At 38.6% G+C, this 22,769-nt stretch overlaps 1 protein-coding gene across 1 annotated transcript in view; it reads right to left on the bottom strand.

Annotated features, from left to right (window-relative positions):
- Kpna3 (karyopherin subunit alpha 3) overlaps window positions 1–22,769 on the bottom strand; it is an 82,171-nt gene that overhangs the window by 33,446 nt on the left and 25,956 nt on the right. Inside the window, exon 2 of the mRNA XM_052733015.1 lies at window positions 8,064–8,108. Within this exon, the coding sequence (XP_052588975.1) occupies window positions 8,064–8,108 (45 nt within the window). The remainder of the gene's footprint in view (window positions 1–8,063; window positions 8,109–22,769) is intronic.

The raw sequence follows: 22,769 nt of genomic DNA, 5'->3' as shown, positions 1-22,769 counted from the left end.
CTTTTTTTTTTTAACCTGGAAGGTTTTTTTTTTATTATTTCGATCTCATTTGTTTTGGGTTTGTTTAGATTACTGACTTCTTGGTTTAATTTTGGTGGTTCGGGTGAATCTAGAAATTGAAATTTAACCATGTCTTTTAGGTTTTCAAGCTTAATGAAATATGGGTATTTCACTATAATATTCTGAATTTCTTTGGTGTCTGTTGTATTTCCTTGTTCCTTTCTCAGTCTGTTAATCTGGGCCAATTAATAGAATTCTTTTGGGTAATTGAGCTAAGGGCCTGTCAATCTTGTTATCTTCTCAAAGAATAACTCTTAGATTTGTTGATTGTTTTGTTTTGTTTCTATTACATATATTAATTTCGGGTGATTTTCAGATCAGTTTTGGATTTGGTTTGTTCTTGCTTTCCACATATCTGTGTTGTATCGTTAAGTCATTTATTTGTGCTTTTTCTGATTTTTAAATGTAGAAACTTAGAGCTATTAACTGTCTTTATGGGATTGCTTTAATGTGTCCCAGAGGTTTTTGTGTTGTGTTTTCATTTTTAATTAGTTATGAAAAATTAGTTCTTCCCTGATTCCTTCTTTGATTCATTCATTATTCAATAATGAGTTGTTTAATCTCTGTAAGTCTGTGTATTTACCAGATATCTGTTTGCTAGGTATTTCAAGTTTTATTGCATTGTGGTCAGAGAGTTTCAATCTTTTTGAATTTGTAAAATTTGTTGCTTGTTCCATGATGAGGTCTACTCTAAAAAAACCATCTGTGCACTGCTGAATAGAATGTATATTCTTGTTGTTTGAATTATTCTGTAGATACCCGTTAAGTCCATTTAATGTGTGTTGTCAATTAATTCTGATGCTTCTGTTTATTTTTGTCCAGATGACTTGTCTATGGGGGAAAGTAGGGTATTAAAATCACCTATTAATGAATTGATACTAAACTGTTCCTATAAATACAGCAATAGATTTTTTAATGAAAAAAATTCACCAGAGTATGGCACATATGTTAAGGATAATAATGTCTTCTTGGTTAACTGTTTAATTGTAATTAAGTATTCCTGACATCCTCATTAGTTTTAATTTGAAGTCTATTTTGTCAGACATTAGGATACATTTGTCTGCTTACCAGTCATATCTAATTAGAGTACTTTTGTCCATCCTTTTAATCTACGGTGATGCCTATCTTTAAGGCTATGATGTATAACAACAGATGGATGGATTCTGTTTCTTTATCCAGTCAGCCCATGTCTTTTCATGAGAGACTTGAGGCCATTAATATGTAAAGTTATTATTAATATGTGTATGTTAATTGTGGTCATTGTGTTGCTGATTTTTGATAACTTGTTTCTGTTCTCCGTAGTATTTTGTGTTTTAATAATATGGTTTTGTATCTTTCCAAATCTCTGTTATGCTCATTCCTCTCTTCAGCCCCAAATACTGTTTCTTGTATTTTCTTGGGTTTGTTTGGTTGGATATAATGTTTTTAGGTGATTATATCATGGAAAAATTTTTTTGCCTTCAACTATGGCAGATAGTTTTGCTGCCTATAATATTCTGGGATGGTCAACATAGTCTTTTAGGACTTGAAATACACTGCTCCAGGCTCTTCTGATTTTCAAAGTTCCACTGAGAGATCAGCTGTTACTCTGATGGGTTTTTCACTGTTTATGATTTGTGTTTTTCTCTTTCAGCTTTCAATATACTTTCTTTGTTCTGCATATTTAGTGTTTTAACTATGATATGCCAGAGTGATTTTCATTGCTGATCTTATCTACTTGGGGTGCTGTGTGCTTTTGGTGTCTGTATGGGTGTGTCTTTCCTTAGTTTGGAGAAGTTTTCTTCCATGATTTTGTTGAAGTTCTGTTCTATGTCACAGACTTTGAATTGATTCTTCTCCTTCATCTATGACTCTAATTCAAAGATTTAATGTTTTCCACAGTGTCCTACATTTCCTGTATGTTCCAACATTTCCTTTGTTCTTTTAAATTTCTTTTCAAATTCCTTGCTTATTTGATCTAGACCCTCTACTTTATCTTCCATTCTTGGTATTCTATCTTCTACAAGTCCTGATATTCTTTCTTCTACTTGATTCATTTTACTTAAAAGTCTTTCCTTGAGTTATCTAGTAGAGTTATTACGTTGTTCAATTCCATCATCATCGCAGCTTGAGAAACTTTAATATTTCTATCTCCTTACTGAATTCCATTTTCCAGTCCTGGATTGGTTTTATCATTTCCACCAGCCTTGAATTTGTGTTTTCTTGGGCACCAGTCTTTTATTTTCCTTAAGTTCTTTCTCCTTAACTTCACTGAGCTATTTCTTTGAATATTTTTTAAACTCCTCAAATTCTTTAATAAATTTTGATTGTCCCTTTAAAGTCTGTGTTCTGGGTTCATCTAGGTAATTCTAATTGGCAAACATTTCTATGAGACTAGTTAAGTTTTAGAGAGACAATATTGGCTTGATCTGTCATATTGTTGGTATTTTTGCAATGAGATATGGGCATGTGGACCTTTTTTGTTAGTTCTGAGTCTAATGTGGACAAGAGCAGGTTGGGGCAGAAAAGAAGATGTGTGGGCAGGTTTAGCTTTGAGGTCAGAAATGGCTTGGGTAGAATGAAGTTAAATGGACAGAGGGGTCTGCGTTGGTGTACAGGATGTGCTTCCTGGTCCATGCCTAGAGTGTGGGTGGCAAGGTTGGGTGTGGTATGGAAAGGGCCGAATTGGGTTGGGGAATAGTTAGGGAGAGTCCTGGAAGAAGCCTAGGGTTCAGTGTGGCACAGGCATGTGAGATCAGAGAGACTCACTTGGCTAGACCCTAGAAAAGGAAATAAGAGTTCTGTCTGGGTAAAATGGTTGGATTTGGTGCAGAAGGGACTTGAGGTGGGTAGCAGGTAGGACATGTTCAGTTGGAAGCCTAGAAAGTGCTTCAGGCACAGTTGGGGTGGCCAGACTAGGCTAGGGTACTGGATGTGGGAAATGGGCTAGATCTGTTGGGTTAGGGGGAAGGTGTGGATGGAAAAGGCCAGAGAGATTCACCCACAGCTTATCTCTTTAAGGATTATGTTTTCTGTACCCCATTCTTAAGTCTGGCCCTAGATTCTTAACATTTCCTTCATTTTTTTTTCTAGAAGTTTTATACTTTTGTGTTTCATACTTAAATGTATTATCTGAGTCTGAATTTTTGCATATAGTGTGATGTCTGGGTTGAGGTATTTTTTTGTTGTTGTTTTTAAAATTTTGTGTTTAGATGTTTTTCTTGCATGTATGTTTGTGCACCATGTATGTGCCTGGTTCCCAGAGGCCATCTGATACCCTGGGTCTGGAGTTACAGATGGCTGTGATCCACCATGTGGGTGCTGAGACTCAAGATCCTCTAGAAGAGCAGCCAGTGTTCTTAACCACTGACCCATCTCTCCAACTTCCTGCAGTACTGTATGGATGTTCATGGTGCCCCTTGATGAGAAGGGTATCCTTCTTTCACTGAAATGGTTTTGTACTGTTACCAAAAATCAGCTGGGGACTAAGGCTATAGCTTGGTGGTAGAGACTTAACATGTGCTACCTAGGTTTAATTCATAGAACCATTAAATACATAAATAAGCAAGCAAGCAATCTCTTGGGGACCTGCTAATGGATTTGGGTCTATTTCAGAATTTTGCCTCTATTCCATGGATCTGTGTCCTGATAGCAGTAAAGTATTGTTTACTATTTACTATATACTATAAGCTTTCATACTGAGCAAACCAATTCCTTGTTTCCTTTTCTTTTCTGTTTTTTTTTTGGCCAAGACTGTGTTAGCTATCCGGGAGTACATTTTAAAATAAGCTTTTCTATGTCTATAAGAATTCTTGCTAAGATTTTTTAACAGATAATATATTAAACCAATAGATCAATATGGGATGGCATCTTTACTATGTTGAGGTTTCCAATCTATGAATACAGTATATTTAACTGTTTACATAATTCTTCCTTCCTTTCATTAGCATGTCATAATTTTCAGTATACAGAACTTGCACATGTTTTTATTATGTATTTATGTGTGTGTGTGTGTGTCAGGTGTGGAGGTCAGAGGATAATTCACAGGAGTTGGTTCTCTCCTTTCACCATGTGTGTCCTGAAAAATCAAACTTGGGTCCTCAGACTTGCCAACAAACGCCTTGCCATCTTCCATATTTTCAGTATTTTCTTTTCTTTGGGGTAACTATAAATGGTATTTTTTTAATCCTGCTTCTGCATGTTGTTAGTATATATGATTGATTTTTATCTTTATGAACTGAACTTTATGCTTATCAAATTCATTTACAGTCTAGATCTTCTAGTATCTTTTTTTTTCCCCCTGAGATCAGTGTTGGGATAATCTTTTTGTACACTGTGTTAAGATGTGACTCTGTTTAACCTCACCTGCCTAAGGCACCTTTTGACTGGTTTAGTAAAGAGCTGAATGACCAATAGCTATGCAGGAGAGGATAGGTGGGACATCCGAGAAGAGACAGGAACTCTGAGGAAGAATCTGAGAGGCAGGGATTCACCAGTAAGATTCGGAGGAAGTGGGATGCACAGTGCTGATGAAAGTTACTAGCCACATGGCAAGACATAAACTAATATAAATAGGTTAATTTAAATTTTAAGAGATAGTTGAGAACAAGCCTAAGCTAAGGCTAAGCTTTCATACTTCATAAAGTCTCTGTGTCATTATTCGGGAGCTGTCAGTACAAAGAAAGACCAGTTACAGATAGGGTCTCATATATTCCCAGGCTGATCCTTAAACTTGCTATGTAGCTGAAGATGGCTTTGAATTCCTGATCCTCCTGTCTACAAGTGCTAGGATTACTGGTATGCACTATGACTGGTTTATGTAGTGCTGGGATAGAACGTGGGGCTTCTTACATGCTAGTAAGCACTCTACCTACCAACTTATTTACATTCTCAGTCCCAGAAGCCTTAAAGTGGATATTCCACACAGATAGTATTGTCAAATACAAAGCTATCTTTTCCTTCCTTCCTTCTCTTCCTTCCTTCCTTCCTTCCTTCCTTCCTTCCTTTCTCTTCTGGCACTGTAGAACTTCCAACAGTATAATAATTAACAACAGTGAGAATGGATCCTCTTGACTTGTCTCCAAATCTTAGGGGAAAGCTTTCAGTCTTTTATCATTAAGTACGAAGTTTGTGGTTGTTCTTCATCAAATGTGTTAACTCCTCTCATTCCTGATGTGTTTGGTCATTTAACCAGGAATGGGCATTAGATTTTGTAAAATGCTTTGCCCAAACTGATATAACCTTATGGTTTTTCTTGTATACCTTGCTAATATAGAGAAAGGTCAGGGTAAGGTTGTTGAGGTGGTTTAAATAAAAATGTCCCACACAGGCTCATATATTTTAATGCTTATGGAGTGGCACTATTTGAAAAGATTAGGAGATACAGCCTTGTTAGAGTAGGTGTGGTCTTAGTGAGGGAAATGTGTCACTGGGGGTGGGCTTTGAGGTTTCAGAAGCCCAAGCCAGACCCAGTGGTACTCTCTTCTTCCTACTTCCTTCTTCGGCTTCTCCAGCACCATGTCTGCCTACATGCACCCATGCTTCTCGTCATGCTGACAGTGTACTAAACCTCTGAAACTGTAAGCAAGCCCCAATTAAATGCTCAGTCATGATGTCTCTTCACAGCAATAGAACACTGACTAAGATAGTTGTTTTATTCTGTTCAGGGTTTTCTAAGACAGATGTCCCACAAACTCAGGCTAGCCTTGAATTTATGGCAGTTCTGTCCCACCTTCCAATCCCAACTGGGATTACAGGTGTGAGCTACCACACCCAGTACAATATGTAATATTTTGTGTGTAGAGGGTATGTGTGCATGCCATGGTGCTCAGGTGGAGGTCAAAGGACAGGTTGAGAGAGCTAGTTCTCTCCTTCCACATACGGGTTCTGGGGATCAAACTCAGGTTGTCAAGTTTGGTGGCAAGTTCCCATACCTGCTGAGCCACCTCACTGGCCCACAACATGGGAGTATTTAAAAAAAAAAAATTTTTTTAAAAGTCAAACAACAAACTGAAATAAATACTGAATCTGATCAGCCAAATGACCTTAACATGTTTCACTTTTAGTTGACCTAACTGATCAATCATTATAAGTTTAATATAATGTGTCAGGGTGGGAAATACCAGTAACAAGCTTTTTTTTTTTTTTTTTTAAAGATTTATTTATTTATTTATTATATAGTGTTCTGTTTGCATATACACCTGCAGGTCAGAAGAGGGCACCAGATCTCATTATGGATGGTTGTGAGCCACCACGTGGTTGCTGGGAATTGAACTCAGGACCTCTGGAAGAAACAGCCAGTGCTCTTAACCTGAGCCATCTCTCCAGCCCCAGCCAGTAACAAGCTTTAAATTGATTCTCAACTTATAAAGCACTATTCCTTGAACACTTACACTGAGACATACTACAGCACAATGGTTGAAAACTTTGTCATTTGTCAGCTAGTGACTTTAGAGAGAAGAGTTAATTCCTATGTAACTCTGTCCACAATATGACAGAAACCAGAAGTACAGGTGCCTGAGGATCATTGTTATCCCAATATCTACACACAGACTTAACAGAGAAGGAAGAGAGTAAAGAGAGAAAATAGAAACAAGGGTTCATATAACAGGAGCCAGGTCAGGTAACAGTACATATAGACACATTTTCTCTTTAAGACTGAAAAGCTTCACCATGGCAATTTAATAGAGAAAGGAGTTAAACCAGAAGAAGGATCTAATTCAAGATATCAAGATTTGAAGTAAATTCCAAATCTATTCTTAGAAAGTACAAGTATAGAGAAATCAATGTATTAATTTTCTTGACTGGCAATTTAAATTATTTGTTTCCTATAAAATAAGTTCACATGAAAATACACTCTGATGAAGGTAAGTGTCTTAGTCAAAGTTCTATTGCTGTGAAGAGATACCATGACCAAAGAAACTCTTATAAAGGAAAACATTTAACTGGGGCTAACCTACAGTTTGGAGGTTTAGTTCATTATCGTCATGGCAGGAAGCATGGAGGCACACAGGCAGACATGGTGCTGAAGAGGTAGCTGAGAGTTCTACATCTGGATCAGCAGGCAACAGGAAGACAGAGCCACTGGGCCTGGCTTGGGCATTTGAAACCCCAAAGCCCACTCCCAGTGACACATTTCCTCCAACAAGGCCACACCTCCTAATGACACTCCCTATTAAAATATGAGTCTGTGGGGGCCATTCTTATTCAAACCATCAAAGTGACTCTCTAAATTCTTTCAAATTAAATAAAAGAAAATAATCTTGACACCACTTGCATTCAGTTAGTAATTAATAAATAAGGTTTCTCCTATTGCAGACATGGGAATAGGGAGAGTCCTACCACACACAGACAGGAGAGGATTAAGAAAATAGTAATTTCCTTAAATGTTGTGGAATTTTAATGATGGCAAAGTGTTTCTCAAAATACCTAGCACCCTTAGTAAAATGGATACTATAATTGTGACTGTACACAATTATAACTATTTAATCATATGAGTTTTTATTTACTATTATTACTGTATGCTTGTGGATGTATATGGATGTGTGTGGGAACGTGTACGATGGAGTATGTGTGAAAATCAGGACAACTTGTGGAATGGGGTCTCCTTCCACCTTACCTAGGTTCTCGGGATCAAACACAAGCTGCAAAGCTTGGATAGACAGTACCTCTACACATTAAGCCATCTTGGTAACCCTGGTGTGGCATATGTTGGGTGGTTTTAGGGATAACTGTTTGCCCACTGTATTTTCATAATTCAAGTCACACACAATTTTAACACAGAAAAAACAACCAAACAAAAACAAACAAACAAACAAAAAACACCCCTTGCTCTGTGTACCAGTTTTTTGAGACTGGGTCTCATGTAGCCTAGCCTGGCCTTAAATCTGATATGTAGTAGATGACCCTTGCCCTCAGTCTTACTGTCTCCACCTCCCAAATGTTGAGATCACAGGAGTAGTGTCACATCCGCAGCCAGAACAGTCTCTGAACTGGTTTCTTTAGATGCACACTTCCCTCCTTACCTTCCGGAGTTCAACTGTCACTTCATTTCTGTGTCTTCGCATTGTCTAAAAAGAAAAATAAAGATTACATTAGTATCAAAATATTAGTACTGCTAATATGCAAATTGGTCTTTTTTTTAGAACCAACTTAAGCTTCTTTCAACAATTTTTTGAGGGTTTATTTATTTTATATGAATGTATGTAGTACCCATAGAGGCACGAAGAAAGCCCTGATCTCCTAGGACTACAGAAGGGTGTGAGCCACCATGTGGGTGCCAGGAATTAAACCTGGATCCTCTGGAAAAGCAGTTAATGCTCTTACCTGAGCCATCTCTTCAGACCCCCAATTTAATCTTAAAAATTAAAAACTAATCCATGTATTTATTTATTTAATCTGTTGTTTATTCACATGGGATCTCACTACGTAACCCAAGCTGATCTTGAATTCAAACTCCTACTTCGCCTTCCTTCCAAGCTCAAGACAGTAAGCATGTGCCACTGCACCTACTTGACCAATTCTTTTTGAATATGAATTTAATTAGCTAAAAAGCTGACTTTATGCCAAGCAGTGGTGGCGCACACCTTTAATTCCATCACTCAAGAGGCAGAGATAGGTGGATATCTGTGAGTTCAAGGCCAGCCTAGTCTACAAAGTGAGTTCCAGGATAGCCAGGGCTACGCAGAGAAACCATTCTGTTAGGAGCCTGGGAAATTAGAAATACAAACAGTAAACACTGCATTCATGAAGTTCCATAAGGGAACAAAGGTTCTACAGGAACTGGGCCAAAGGTTATTTGTGTTACATTCTGGGGGCGGAAAAAATCTGGCTCCATTCTGCCTGTGTCCTGGAAATTTCAGTGAGGGTGAATTCAAAAGTAATGAACTAATTTGTTTGGAAACTGAAACTTCTAGACATCTTAGCATTCAGGCTATTGCATGGATGGCGCTCAATGCCTTTAGCCTGGTTTATATCAAGAATTCTGAGCAGAAAAATGTAAAAATGTGCAATTTGATGAGGAGAGGAGTGTTCACCTTACAAGTGGCAACAGAGATATGGCAGAGCTGCTACAGATGTTCAGGAGGTTAGAGCAGTGAAGAGACCGTACACTGTACTCACACACTAAAAATGGGTTCGTCAGGCTTAACACTCGGCTCAGGGATTAAGAGTGTTTGCTAATCCTCGAGAGGATGAAAATACTGGGCAGTTCATAACCACCTGTAACTCCAGCCCCAAGAAATACAATACCCTCTTCTGGTTTCTGAAGACATTACACATCTATGGTGCCCTAACAGCAATATCCCTTGAATCAAAGGCTCAGCACTGTAAAACTGAAAATCTTTTTGAAAAACTTTATCTGACAGTGGAGTGCCTGAAAAACAAGAATACCTCTGTAAGAGTTCTCTGCTCAAAAAATGGCTGCCTAGAGAAGTATATTGCCTGGGTTAAACTATGAAGACATGCAGCCACTATAGCCACAGCAGAACTCGGTGTCCAATTTTGCAGGCATGAAAAATATGAGTTCAAGGGTCATGAAGACTTATGTCAATGTTTCAGAAGAGGTCAGGCAATGTGTGGCAGGGTCAGATTCACTGCAAGGAGAACCTGTGAGGTTACTGCGTAAAGCTAAGGTAAAGCCTAAATTGCAATGATGACCCCAGCATGCTGGACATATCAGGAATGCGGGATGTCTACAGAGGGAAACTGTAAAGACTGAGTGAAACTGGTCCAAAAGAGAGGCCATGTGTGCTGCAAGGAGTAGAGCTGTAGAGTGAGGCAACCCAAAGCCCACGCAGTGGGACTCATATAAAGGCTCAGATGCCAGACATGGGCTACTGGGCTTGGCATTCACCCTCTGGATTCAGTTTTTTTGGTCTTTCCATTCTAGCTCTCCATTCCTCCCTTTGGAATAGGAGTGTTTATTCTGTGTCATTGTAGACTGAAAATTAATTTCTTTTTAATTCTACTAGGACTCACAGTTAAGAGATTGATTACCTTGAGTCTCAGAAAAGGCTGGATTTTTTAACAAAGCTTAAACTGTAGACTATAGGGGCTTTCAAAGTTGGGCTGAATGCATTTGACCATAAGTCTATGAGAAGCCAGTAGCAGAATATTATGGCTTGAGTATGAAATGTCCCTTAAATCTCCTGTGACTCTAAATTCTGTTTGTCACTATTTAACTTTCCAAACAAGTCAGAAATTGGCAGAATGACTCCTTCGGATTTAAACACAAAGATGAATTTTAAAATACTTTATTTTTTATTTTGAAATAAGAGCTGCTAGACTAGGGGTTGGGGACCAGACCAAAAAAGGAGGAAGTAACAAAGCAAAGAAATTGATAAGGGCTGGAGATAAGGCTCAGTGGTTAGGAGTACTTGTTGCTCTTGCAAAGGACCCAGATTTGATTCCCAGCATCCATATGGGGGCTCAAAACTGTCTGTAACTCCAGTCCTAGTGGATCCAATGCCCTCTTCTGGCATCTTTTGGCACTGTACACATGTGAAACACAGACAGACATGCAGGCAAAACACTCATACATAAAATGAAAAACAATTTCAAAAAAAATAAAAATTGATAAAACTGAAAAAAAAGAAAAAGCAGAACAATGAAATGAAGCTCTCATTCTCTCTGAAAGCAAAATCAGCATAACTGACAAAATACAGGGAAAAAAAAATAAACCCAGAGAAGCAAAAAAAAGGAGTACACAAACTACTTATACTGGGAATCAAAATAGCAGTGATACACAGTCTGTAACATCACAAGAATAAGGAATAACTGAAAACACACAAATTTGTTAATTTAGATGAACTGGATGAGCTTCTGAAAAACAAACTACTATGTCTTAACCAACAGAAGAAGTTGGCAATAATGAAATTCATAATTTAAATGTTTTCCTATCAAGGCTCAGAAGATTTAAATGGAGAAAACTTCTAATGTCTGGAGGAAAAAAATCAGAACATCACCTCTTTCCAAAAATATGACAAGGTACTAACAAGAATACTGTAAGCCAATATTCCCTATGGGTATAGATGTGGAAACTCTCAAGCAAAAAATTACCAAATAAAATTCAATATATAGTAGTTTTTCCACACCAGGAGTTTTACTTTCCAAGTTTTTACCCATTGTCAACTGCAGTCTAAAAATATTAAATAGGGGCTGGGGTGATGGGTCAGTGGGTAATGAGTGTTGGTTGCGCAAGCATGAGGACTTGAAATTAAAACACCAGATCTTACTCCTGACACACAGACACACACACACCCTAGGCACGGCCATGGATGCCTGTACTGTAGCCCCAGCATTAGGAGGTGGAGACAGACTGGCCCCAGCAACTCAATAGCCAGCCTAGCTGAAATGACCAGTTACAGGTTCGGTAAGAGACTCTGTTTCAAGGGAATAAAGCAGGCAGTGACAGAGCAGAACATGCTATGTCCTCCTCTAGCTCCTGTTCATACGTCAATAAGCATGTACATATGTACATAAATGCATATAATGCACATAAATTCAATGGAAAAAAATCACAAAAATAAACTATTCTGTACATTCTGAGTTGCGTGATAAAAAGCCACCTTCTTGCCCATCATACAAATCATCCCTTTGTTCTGTCTGGTCATCACTTAACACCATGTCAGCCATCGCATTAACTGTGTGGCACTGTATTGTGTTCAGGTAACCCTAACGTGGTATTCCAATGCTATCAAAATGCCCAATTGTCTTCATTCACTTCACCTCACTTCATCTAATCTCATCATGTAGGCAGTGAACCACCTCAAATCACCATCACAGGAGTAAATACAATATGATACAGTATGTTGGGTAAGAGATAATCCATGTAAATGTTATTACAATATATTGCTATAGCTGTTTAACTACTGTTAATCTCTTACTGTTCCTAATTTGTTCATTTAAACTCAGATCATCAGTATTTTTATATATGGGAGAAAGTAAGTTATATACAAGGTATAATATTATCCATACCATAGTTTCAGGTACCAGTAAAGGTCTTAGAACATAGTTCTTGAGGATACTGGAGGGGGGGCACGCGCCCATAATGTATACTGTACAGAAAGAATATACACCATAACAAAGTGGACTTTATTCCAGAATCCAAGACTGGTTCTGTATTTGAAATCTAATCAGTGCAAAACATATTAACAAACAAAAAAGATAAAATATTTGACAAAATTCTATACCCAGCTGGGCATAGTGGCACACAACTTTAATCCCAGCACTCAGAGGAGTCAGAAGCAGGCTGCTCTCTGGGAGTTCCAGGCCAGCCAGGACTACACACCAAAACTTTGCCTAAAAAACAAGCAAAACAAAACAACAACAAAAAGTAAACCCATTCATAATAAAATCTTCAAAAAAAATAGCAAAAGAGGAAATTCAAATCAAACTAAAGAACTACAAAAAACAAAAACAAAAAACCCATAAACTATTATTAACATACCTGAGAGTCTATTTTCTTCCAAAGAATGAGAACAAGACAAAGATTTTACTTTCACAGTTCTTATTCAATACTATAATGCCAGGAGTTCTTGGCAGTAAAATAAGGTAAGAAAAGGACGTAAACATACATAGATCAGAATGCAACAACAAAACAAAAAACAAACACAACAGTCCTTATTTGCAACCAGCACGATTGTCAATATAGGAAACCCCAAAGAACCTAAAAAAATCCTGGATCTAACTAGTAAGTTCAATGAGGTCATAAAACAAAAAAATAAAACACAAAATTATACCTCTACATTAGCAAAGAAAACATAGTGAAATTTAAAATACAGTTTTAACCTTTGAAAAATTTACATATCCAATAATATATAAGCTACAATTTACTGAAGACTCACAGACAGAAGCACATTTTAAGTGGCAATAAAAAACAGATTTCTGCATCCAAAGGTAGATGTTTAGATGCTAAGCCTGACAAAGTTAAGCCATAGACACTAGGCATGCACCTTTCTCAAAACAAAACAAAACCTAACATGTGCAATGTTAGTTAATCTGTAATCCTAGCACTCTTACGCAAAACAGAAGGCAGAGACAGGAGAATCCCCAGAATTCTGAACATGTATCAGGAAGAAAAAGAGACTGTCTCAAACAAGGTAGAAGGTGAGGATCAATACCCAAGGTTGTCCTCTGACCTCCAAACCTGTGCACAAATTCCTTCCCCCTCCCCGGCTGTCACGCGCGCGCGCACACACACAAAAAAAACACACATACACACCAATTTTTTTAATTTTAAAATGAAGCCAATGATTATATAAATAAATGGAGAAGCACATAATGTCCATGTATTAGTAGATGCAACTTGGTGAAACAGTCAGTTCTTCCCATACTAATACAAGTTTATAAAACCATAAGCTAAATAACCCTTTCCTCCTGGAAGCTGATATCTAAAGTACTTTGTCATGGTATAGGAAAGCTGATGAACAATTTAAAAAGACTTCAAACTCTTATCAATTAATCTCATGTACAATCCTTGTGATGTCAAATGTGGCTGTCAATTTATTGGATTAAGGTATGGCCAGGGAGCTGGTAAAAATCCCTGAGATTGTCCGATGGCCAGACAGACAGAAAAGCTTGTGATGATACCAGACGCTGGCAAGATGAAGTTTTGTACATTGTTGGGAAATATAAAACAGAACAATAATTCAAAAACAATTTGACATTCATAAACTCAACATGCAACTACCACAGGACCCAGACACTGAACTTCTAAGCATTTATTCCAGTAGGAAAAAGCTTATTTGTCTAAGAAACCTATACCCTATGTTTACAACAGCTTTACTCCTAGTAGCCAAACCAACAAAGCAACAACAAACCAAGTATTTTCCACGCTTCAACTGTGACATTTACATACTGTGAAACACTGTTCTAAGTCAGTAACAAGCACATAAGAAAGTCAGATGGCAAGGTTAAAGGGCTTCAGGCTAATGGTATGATTTGGGTAAGTATCCCCTAAAGGACCCGAGCCTACGGTATTCCTGGGAAGTTACAAGCAGAATCTAGTGGGAGAAAAATAGGATATTAGGGGTGTAGCCTCTCCCTAACAACTCTTTGCTTATCTGCTGCCAAGAACAGAAAGACCTGCCTCCACCATACACTCCCAACATTATGTACTATGTGGCCACAGGCCCAACTGACCATGAATTCCAACTCTGAAACCATAAGCTAAATAACCTTTTCCTCCTGGAAAATGATTATCTGATGTACTTTGTCATGGTATAGGAAAGCTGATTAACAACTTAAAAACAGACTTCAAACTCTTATCAATTAATCGCATGTGCAATCCTTGTGATGTGAAATCTGGCTGTCAATTTATTAGATTAAGGTATGGCCAGGGAGCTGGTAAAGCACTAATTATTCTCAGTGCTTCAGTAGGCACTGAGTTCATTCTTGGCATTTATACTTCAACTCAACTGTCTAGGGTATGTCTGTAAGGGTGTCAAAGGACAGTGGCATCTATGTTGGTAAGCTGAGTTAAAAAGTCTGTCATCAACATAGGTGGGCACCAGGAAAATAAACTGGGTGTCCACATAGAACAGAAAGGATGGGCAAGTTTTAGCCTAGGTCTGGGGTGTCTTTGTCTCTGCCTTTGAGCACATTCCCCATCCTCTGGACTCACAGTAGTATGCCTGCCTTTCCCTTGCCACACCTCTCATGGGTCTATAGCTTCAGTCTTCCCTGGTTCTCTACCCTCCAAACAGCCACTGTGGAACTATTCGGCCTCCAAAATGAAGCCAATGAGTTTAGTATATCTGCTCCCAGTTTTATTCACCTTTATCTCTGTCAGTTCTGCCTCTCTAGAGACACTACAATGTATCTCATTTGGAAACTCTCCAAACTTAGAAAACACGGCATTTTAGACAAGTGAAACCTGAGCACACACTGGCTAGGTGAGAGTCTAGAGGAACGACTATTAGGGTTTAAGGGGCTGTGTGGAGAAAAGGAAGTATGGCACTGCCACTGCAGGGCGTTTTAAGAAACCTTACAGTTTAAGTAAAACTGTCTTCTTAATAATTTGTGTGTGTGTGTGTGTGTGTGTGTGTGTGTGTGTGTGTGTGTGTGTGTGTGAAGACTGTTCAAGAGTTGGTTCTCTCCTTCCATGTGGGTCTTTGTGAGGGGTCTCAGCAAACACCATAGCCAGCAGAGCATTGATCCACATGAGTCTGGTTCAACATTACTCAGTAGCTGGTGTTGGTTCAAACTTTTGGAGTCTGGGCAGTTTTTCTTAGGCATATTTAAGTATTTAAGTACAGTACAGTTTGGGGGAAAGTTTCCTTGTATAACACAATCCTGTGTGCACAATAAAGCTTAAGGTGCGATTACATTGAAACAAAATAAATAAAAGTAAAAAAAAAATAGTAAGTTAGAAGGAACAATTAGGGGTTTGATGTAGTGAAGCAGGCCTGTAATGCAAGGACTGACAGCTGCATTGGGAGGATCCTAAATCCAAGTGCAATGTGGGTTATATACTGAGGTTCTGTGGAGGGGGTGGGAGTGGGGAAAAAAGAAGGGAGATTAGAGAGAATGAAGAAACAGAAAGAGAAAAGAAGAGAAAGAACGGAGGGAGTGTGGGAGGCCTACCCATTTCTCGGTGGGTGGCCCACTCCCACTTTTTCACCTGGGTACCCGTGAGGAGGGAAGAGGGAGAAATATTTAGATAGAAAGACAGAGAGGAGAGAAAAAGATAGAAACACAGGATAGCCTCAGGAGGGCCTGGATCCTTATCCACTGGCCACTTCTGTCTCTTCTAAAGGGCCTTTCACAGGAACACCAAGGGGTGGAGCAAAAGACCTCCCCCTAGCACAGCCAAGTGCAGACCCTTCCAATCACCTGGTAACCACACATGTGGTCAGGCAATCCTCTAATGCAGCCCTCTGTGGGCCTTCACAAGGGAGCAACAACTAGTAAATATAAAAGAAATAGTGATAAATATAGAAAAGAAAAAATAGCAGGTCCAGTAAGTTACAATATCCTGTTTACTCAAGATCCAAAGAGAAAAAGGCAATGAACAAAAGCAACATTTAAAGAGACAACAACTAAGAATTTACAACTGAAGAAAAGAAAAAAGAAAAGAAAGCCACATTCAAGAAGTCAATATCCTAGCCCTCAGGAGGAAGATGCACTCTGAGTTCAAGGCCAACCTGGTCTACAGAGTGAGTTATAGGACAGCCAGAGCTACGAAGAGAAGCCCTGTCGCGAAAAATCAAAAAGATAAGCATTTTAAAAAAAGAAGTTGACAAACTCCAAGTGCAAAAACAAAACCAAATGCACATGTATAGAGCATCGGGCTGCAGTGCACCAAGAGTTTAAGGACCCTAAAAGGAGCCAGGGTGAAACAAACTATACCCAAAAAAGCAGTCATTTTATTTGCTTGTAAGTGGGCTTTATAAATTTTGTATTTTATTGGACTAGTTTATTAACAATTTTACCTTTTAAAAAACAATGGCCCTTAACAGAAAGTGGCTAAAAAAGAAAAAAGAGTATCAACTTAAAAACATACTGTTAGCATAGACTCTCAGATGACAAATCCAGCCTAAAAATCTACACTGACAATAAATCAACCAGTTCAGAAAAGTACAGATCAGAGCAGGAATAACATACCTGTAAGCAAAACAAAATTAAACCCTACATACTACAATCCATGAGTTGTATGAATAAAACCTGTACCTTTAAATATAAACTGCCACATTATACTTGTTCCTTGGCCTATCAACTGTTTCCCAAGCATTGTAACTGGAGTGTTTAAATTCTACTTGAGGAAAGGAAGGTGAAAGACAAAATAATTTCCAGGTTCAATTTGGTTTTGTAGACTGTATAAGGATACAGAACTACCCTCTCCAGTAGTGACACACAGAAAATGATTGTTCTGTGTTATCTTGTACTGATGCCCTTTAAGGAAGGACTGCCACCAAGTAAGCATTCTTGTTTCATGGTATTCATGACAAAGCTACTTCTGTAAAGCAATAAAAGCCACAGAGCAATGAGACATCAACCTCCTAAAAGAACATGTTATCTTCAAACTCAGAATTGTGAAGGAATGATAGAACTCAGATGTCATCACAATTAAGTAAATTCATGGGTCCAGGCAATGATTATCGGTGATTTCTAACATCACAAACATAATCGGACACAATATACCACACAACAGAAGTACATCCCACACCCCTAGATTGTATAAATTTAATAGAACATGGATCTTTACAGCTAACACTTAGTAATATATTAAAAAGACAAGTGACACTATTAAAGCACAGCAGATTTGCTAAGTAGTCATTTCTCCAAAGAAGGGAGACAATGACCAGTAAACATATCAGAGAAATGCACATGAAAATCACCTGAGATGCTGCCTACAGGATGGCTAAATTTTTAAAAGGAGGTCCAGTGTTGCAGCTCAGTGGTAGAGTACTTGCCTAACATGTGCACAGCCCTGTGTTTGCTATCTAGTACAAAAAGAAAAAAAGCAGGTATGTATTAAAAGGACTAGGAGAGAGTAAAACTGATCAACAAATACAATGTACTCTATTCATTAACTATGTAGCAACAAAAAGGAATACAATACACACTAGTTAACCTCTAAGAACTTTGAGCCACATACTATAATCCCATCTCTACAAATATCCAGAACTGGCAATCTACAGGCAGAAAGATGAATATTTCTTAGATAGAGGGAATGGGGGATGAGGGAGGAGAGTCAAAAAACAGCAGGTGAGGGCTAAAGGATTTCACCATCTACTGTGATGGTGAAAATATTTGAACTTCAGTTGTGACATTTTCACAACTCTTGGAATAAATACATCAAAAGCCACTGAAGAGCAGACAATCAATGAGTGAACTGAACAGTATGTGAATTAAAGCTCTATAAACTAATACGGTGTGAATTAGACATCAACAAGTAAGTATAGTATCTACAAGTATTCACGAAGATGTGGAGCAACTGATAAATTTGTCTGTACAACCACTTTCCAGCAACAATCTGGTAAAATTTGGTAACACTAAAAATCAGCCTAAAAGACAGTCTACTCTATTTAAACTCTTGCTACATGTGCCACAAGACATATATAAACAGTTTGAGGGCATCATTGGTATGTAATAGCAAAACATAAAAACAATTTAATTAACTGTGATACAATTATTTAACAAAAATTAATGAACCTTTTCTTCACATTAGCTTATGAAAAAAATTAATCAATATTATATTTCAGTATAGAAGTATATATGATAAATCTAGAGACACAACTTAATAATTAGTAGCCATAGTAATAGAAAAATAGAGCTAGCTCACTCGTTCTAGTTCTGAAATTAAGTGTTGGATTCATGGAAATCTATTTTATTATTGCTTCAAGAATTACTGTCTATGAGATCTATTTTTGTGTATGGAATATCACATTGCTTTTAAGAGTTTAAGGGGAAAATAGCATTACTAATACACTACCATGCATCTTGTATTAAACTTGTTCTCTAGGCTGGAGGAAAAGCTCAGTGAGAGAGCACTTACTTAGCACATGCAATTGCCCTAGGTTCAACTGTAGCTAGAGTTTTCCTGCCTGGCCCACAGTCAGGACAAATCTCTCTCACCCGCCAGTCCCAAGCCGCTTAAACCCGATCAAATAAACACAGAGACTTATATTGGTTTCAAACTGTATGGCCGTGGCAGGCTTCTTGCTAACTGTTCTTACAGCTTAAATTAATCCATTTCTATTAATCTATACCTTGCCACGTGGCTTGTGGCTTACCGGTACTTTACATCTTCCTTATCCTGATGGCGGCTGGCAGTGTCTCCTCTCCCAGCTTCCTGTTCTCTCAATTTTTCTCTCTGTTAGTCCCGCCTATACTTCCTGCCTGGCCACTGCCAATCAGTGATTTATTCATTGACCAATCAGCAACACATTTGACATACAGACCATCCCACAGCACCTCCCCTTTTCTTTTCTTAAAAAGGAAGGTTTTAACCTTTACACATCTCCAAAGTCAGCTTGGTATATTTGGGAATTTGGGCGTAGCTTTTCTTACTACTATCTGCTGGAGGGGGGCGCTGTTTCTTCTGGGGAAACAAAGAAAATTTTAGGATCATGGAGTAGTCCGTGAGGCTGTATCATCTGAGCCAGTTGCCTTGAAACGGTTCTGGATGTTGGATCATCTGAGCCATGGTGTCATCGGAGACCTTTCAGGGGGTCTTGGCTGGTCAAACCTGATGTATCTTAATCTGGAACAAATCCATAGCCTTTGGCTTTCTGTGGAAAGAAAAGCAGAGCCTCCTTTCCAAAGCAACATATCCTTACATCCAAATTTTGAAGTCAAAGTATCTTTAAAATATACGTACTGGTTTAACTCAGCTTCCTTTACAATCAAACATCTCTCTGTAGTTAAGAATCCCAAAGACAACACAATTTAGACTCTCTGTGTAATAGTCATCTCTACGTGGCTTATTTTTTATATTAATTTTATTGTCTCTTTAAAGACTTTATTTTTTAAAACCATGTATTTGTTTCTATACTGTATATATCACCTTTTTTTTTGTCTCTTTTAAGCCTACGTATATTTTACACACATTTTAAACTATTACATCTGAATCTGTCTTATTGTGAATCTATTGTTTTAAGCTGCAGCAGCTGTGGCTGCTGGCTCCGCCCACCTCAGCTTCCCAACATGGTGTGGTACTTTACCGCCAGCTCTGGGAGCCATCGTGGGTCTATGCTTTTATCCAAGCAGCGTGTAGCCCAGAAAACTCTTTTGTTTTGTACTAGCAAAAGCTAAATCCACAATGCAGCTTAATGTGCCACTTGCAGAGGCCTCATTCCCGCCATACTGCAGGTCGAGCGTACACGCTAGGAACCCGCCAGTAGCTCAAACCGGCAGCTGCCGCTCATTTGAGAGAGACAATTAGGAACTGTTTTTAGCTCTGTTTTAGAATCTTTTTTCTCAGTTTTTAGGTGGAAACTCTTGCCACCACGTTGGACGCCATTTGTAGCTAGAGTTTTCCTGCCTGGCCCACAGTCAGGACAAATCTCTCTCACCCGCCAGTCCCAAGCCGCTTAAACCCGATCAAATAAACACAGAGACTTATATTGGTTTCAAACTGTATGGCCGTGGCAGGCTTCTTGCTAACTGTTCTTACAGCTTAAATTAATCCATTTCTATTAATCTATACCTTGCCACGTGGCTTGTGGCTTACCGGTACTTTACATCTTCCTTATCCTGATGGCGGCTGGCAGTGTCTCCTCTCCCAGCTTCCTGTTCTCTCAATTTTTCTCTCTGTTAGTCCCGCCTATACTTCCTGCCTGGCCACTGCCAATCAGTGATTTATTCATTGACCAATCAGCAACACATTTGACATACAGACCATCCCACAGCATTCAACATCCAGTACCCAAAAGGTCTTCAAAAGAAATGCATAAAAAACTGTGATCCCGCCGGGCGGTGGTGGCGCACGCCTTTAATCCCAGCACTCGGGAGGCAGAGCCAGGCGGATCTCTGTGAGTTCGAGGCCAGCCTGGGCTACCAAGTGAGTTCCAGAAAAGGCGCAAAGCTACACAGAGAAACCCTGTCTCAAAAAACCAAAAAAAAAAAAAAAAAAAAAAAAAAAAAAAAAAAACTGTGATCCACTGATGCTTTTGCCCAGTAACACCAACAAGCTACAGCCATCAAATTATAATTCAATTCAGTGTAGGCCTAAATAAACAACAACAACAAAAAAAAAAACAAATAATAACAACAAACCCCCACTGATAATACTAACACTTCTCTGGCATCATCTTCCTACACTATACCTGGCTTGGATTAGTAATTCTCAAACTTTAGTATCCCAGAATCCTATAGCTTATTAAAACAGACTATTGGCTCCAATCCAGAGTGTTTCTCAAGCACCAAGTCTGGGGCAGTATAAAAACATTATGTTTTAAAAAGAGTTCAGTAACAACACCAAACCAAAACAAGTAGATAAGTACATAAAATATATTCAAAAAGTACAAAATTTAATGTGACACTCCACAGTTTCCATTGCAAATAAATGCCTTTTCTAACTGTTCACTGAGTTGTATATACTTTGGTCTGGTTAATTTCCATGTGATGCTTTTATTTATCTGCAAGGTTTTTTATTTTTAATCAAAAAGTTCATGAAATTTTAAAATAATAAAAATTACAAAACAAAAAAACCAATCTCAATTAAAGATGCTGATATTGCTAACTAAGGAGTGTTGTTTGAATCTTAGATGGTCTTTTAATAAAACAAACAAACAAACAAAAAAACCAGAGCCAGATATCAGGGTGAAAGCTGAAAGATCAGAGAAGCAGAACAGCCAGCCACTAGCTCTTACCTCTATGAAATCCTCAGCCTAAAGAGACTGAGTTCCTGTTTCCTCACACCTTATATACCTTTCTCTGCCCTGCCATATTACTTTCTGGGATTAAAGGCAGGTGTGCTTCCCAAGCAAAGGCATGAGATCTCAAGTGTGTGATTAAAGGTGTGTACTACCACTGGCTAGCTGTTTCTCTTCTATACTGGATCAATCTCATGTAGCCCCGTGTGGCCTTGAACTCAGAGATCCAAATGGATCTCTGCTTCCGAGTGATAAGATTAAAGGTGTGTGCCACCACTGCCTGACTTCTATGTCTAATCTAGTGGCTGGCTCTGTCCTCTGATCCTCAGGCAAGTTTATTGGGGTATACAATATATCACGTGCACCACCATGCCCAGTCTGTAGTTGGTTCTTGAGGAAAAAAGTTGCCACAGACTCTCGTGTTATGGAGAAATTAAACCTTAAAGGTGAAGAGTGGAAGTCTGTGTCTGGCCAGCCTTTTGAACAGGCTGTTTGAATAGTTGTTGAAGATACCAGTAATACAATCAGGATTTTGATTGGAAAGGAAAACTAAGCTGAGCCACTTGCCAGTCCTTAGTAAATATAAGGGAGATGGTATCAGAAATGAGAATGAACACAAGATGTTGGCAGATAGTGTTGAAATGTATGGAGATAGATGAGACATTGACCATCACAGCTGGAATGATGTTGGGAGCCTGAGTTGTGTGGCCACTACAGTGATGATTATAGTTAATATTAATTGGGAGCTTTCAGCATGCCACAGGGACTGCTCCTATTTAGAAACATTTGCTATAACTTGATTGATTGGTCTTAGGAACCTTATGAGGTACTCTCATAAAGAAAAGAAACAGAGGGGGAGGGGAGAGAGAAATAGACAGATGGACAGAGAGAGAGAGAGAGAGACACCCCAGTAGCATTCCCCAAATATCAAAGCTTGTATATGTGGGGATCAATGATACAGCTCCAGACTGACTCCAGAGCAGGTATGTCATCACAGGGCAGTGCACTAATGTGTTTGTCTTGTACATACACACAGTCTATGTTGAATAATTCATTTGGTTTATAATTATCTTAAAGAAAAATTGTTCAGTAGATGTAGATGAAATTCTAAACGGTCTTAGTAAAATAAGAAACACAGAGCCAAATACAGAGTTAAAGCCTAAGAGATCAGAGCACAAGCGAAGCCCAAGACTACCTTTAGCTTACCAGTCGCTGCCTGAGAGAGAGAAACCTTCTCCTGTGTGTCCTGTCTTTTTATTGCCTTTCTGTTATACCTTCTCATTGGCTCTAAACCCAACCACATGATTTCCTCATCACTGCCTGTCTATACAGACCTCCAGGTCTCTATGGTTGGTACTGGAATTAAAGGTTCGGGTCACCACTTGGCTGTATCCTTGAACACACAGACTC

The sequence above is a fragment of the Peromyscus californicus genome, unplaced genomic scaffold (assembly GCF_007827085.1).
Source record: "Peromyscus californicus insignis strain IS unplaced genomic scaffold, ASM782708v3 Scaffold_12__1_contigs__length_115047231, whole genome shotgun sequence".
Taxonomy (NCBI): domain Eukaryota; kingdom Metazoa; phylum Chordata; class Mammalia; order Rodentia; family Cricetidae; genus Peromyscus; species Peromyscus californicus.
Note: the sequence above shows the minus strand (reverse complement) of the source record. Positions and strands in the feature narration are given on the sequence as shown.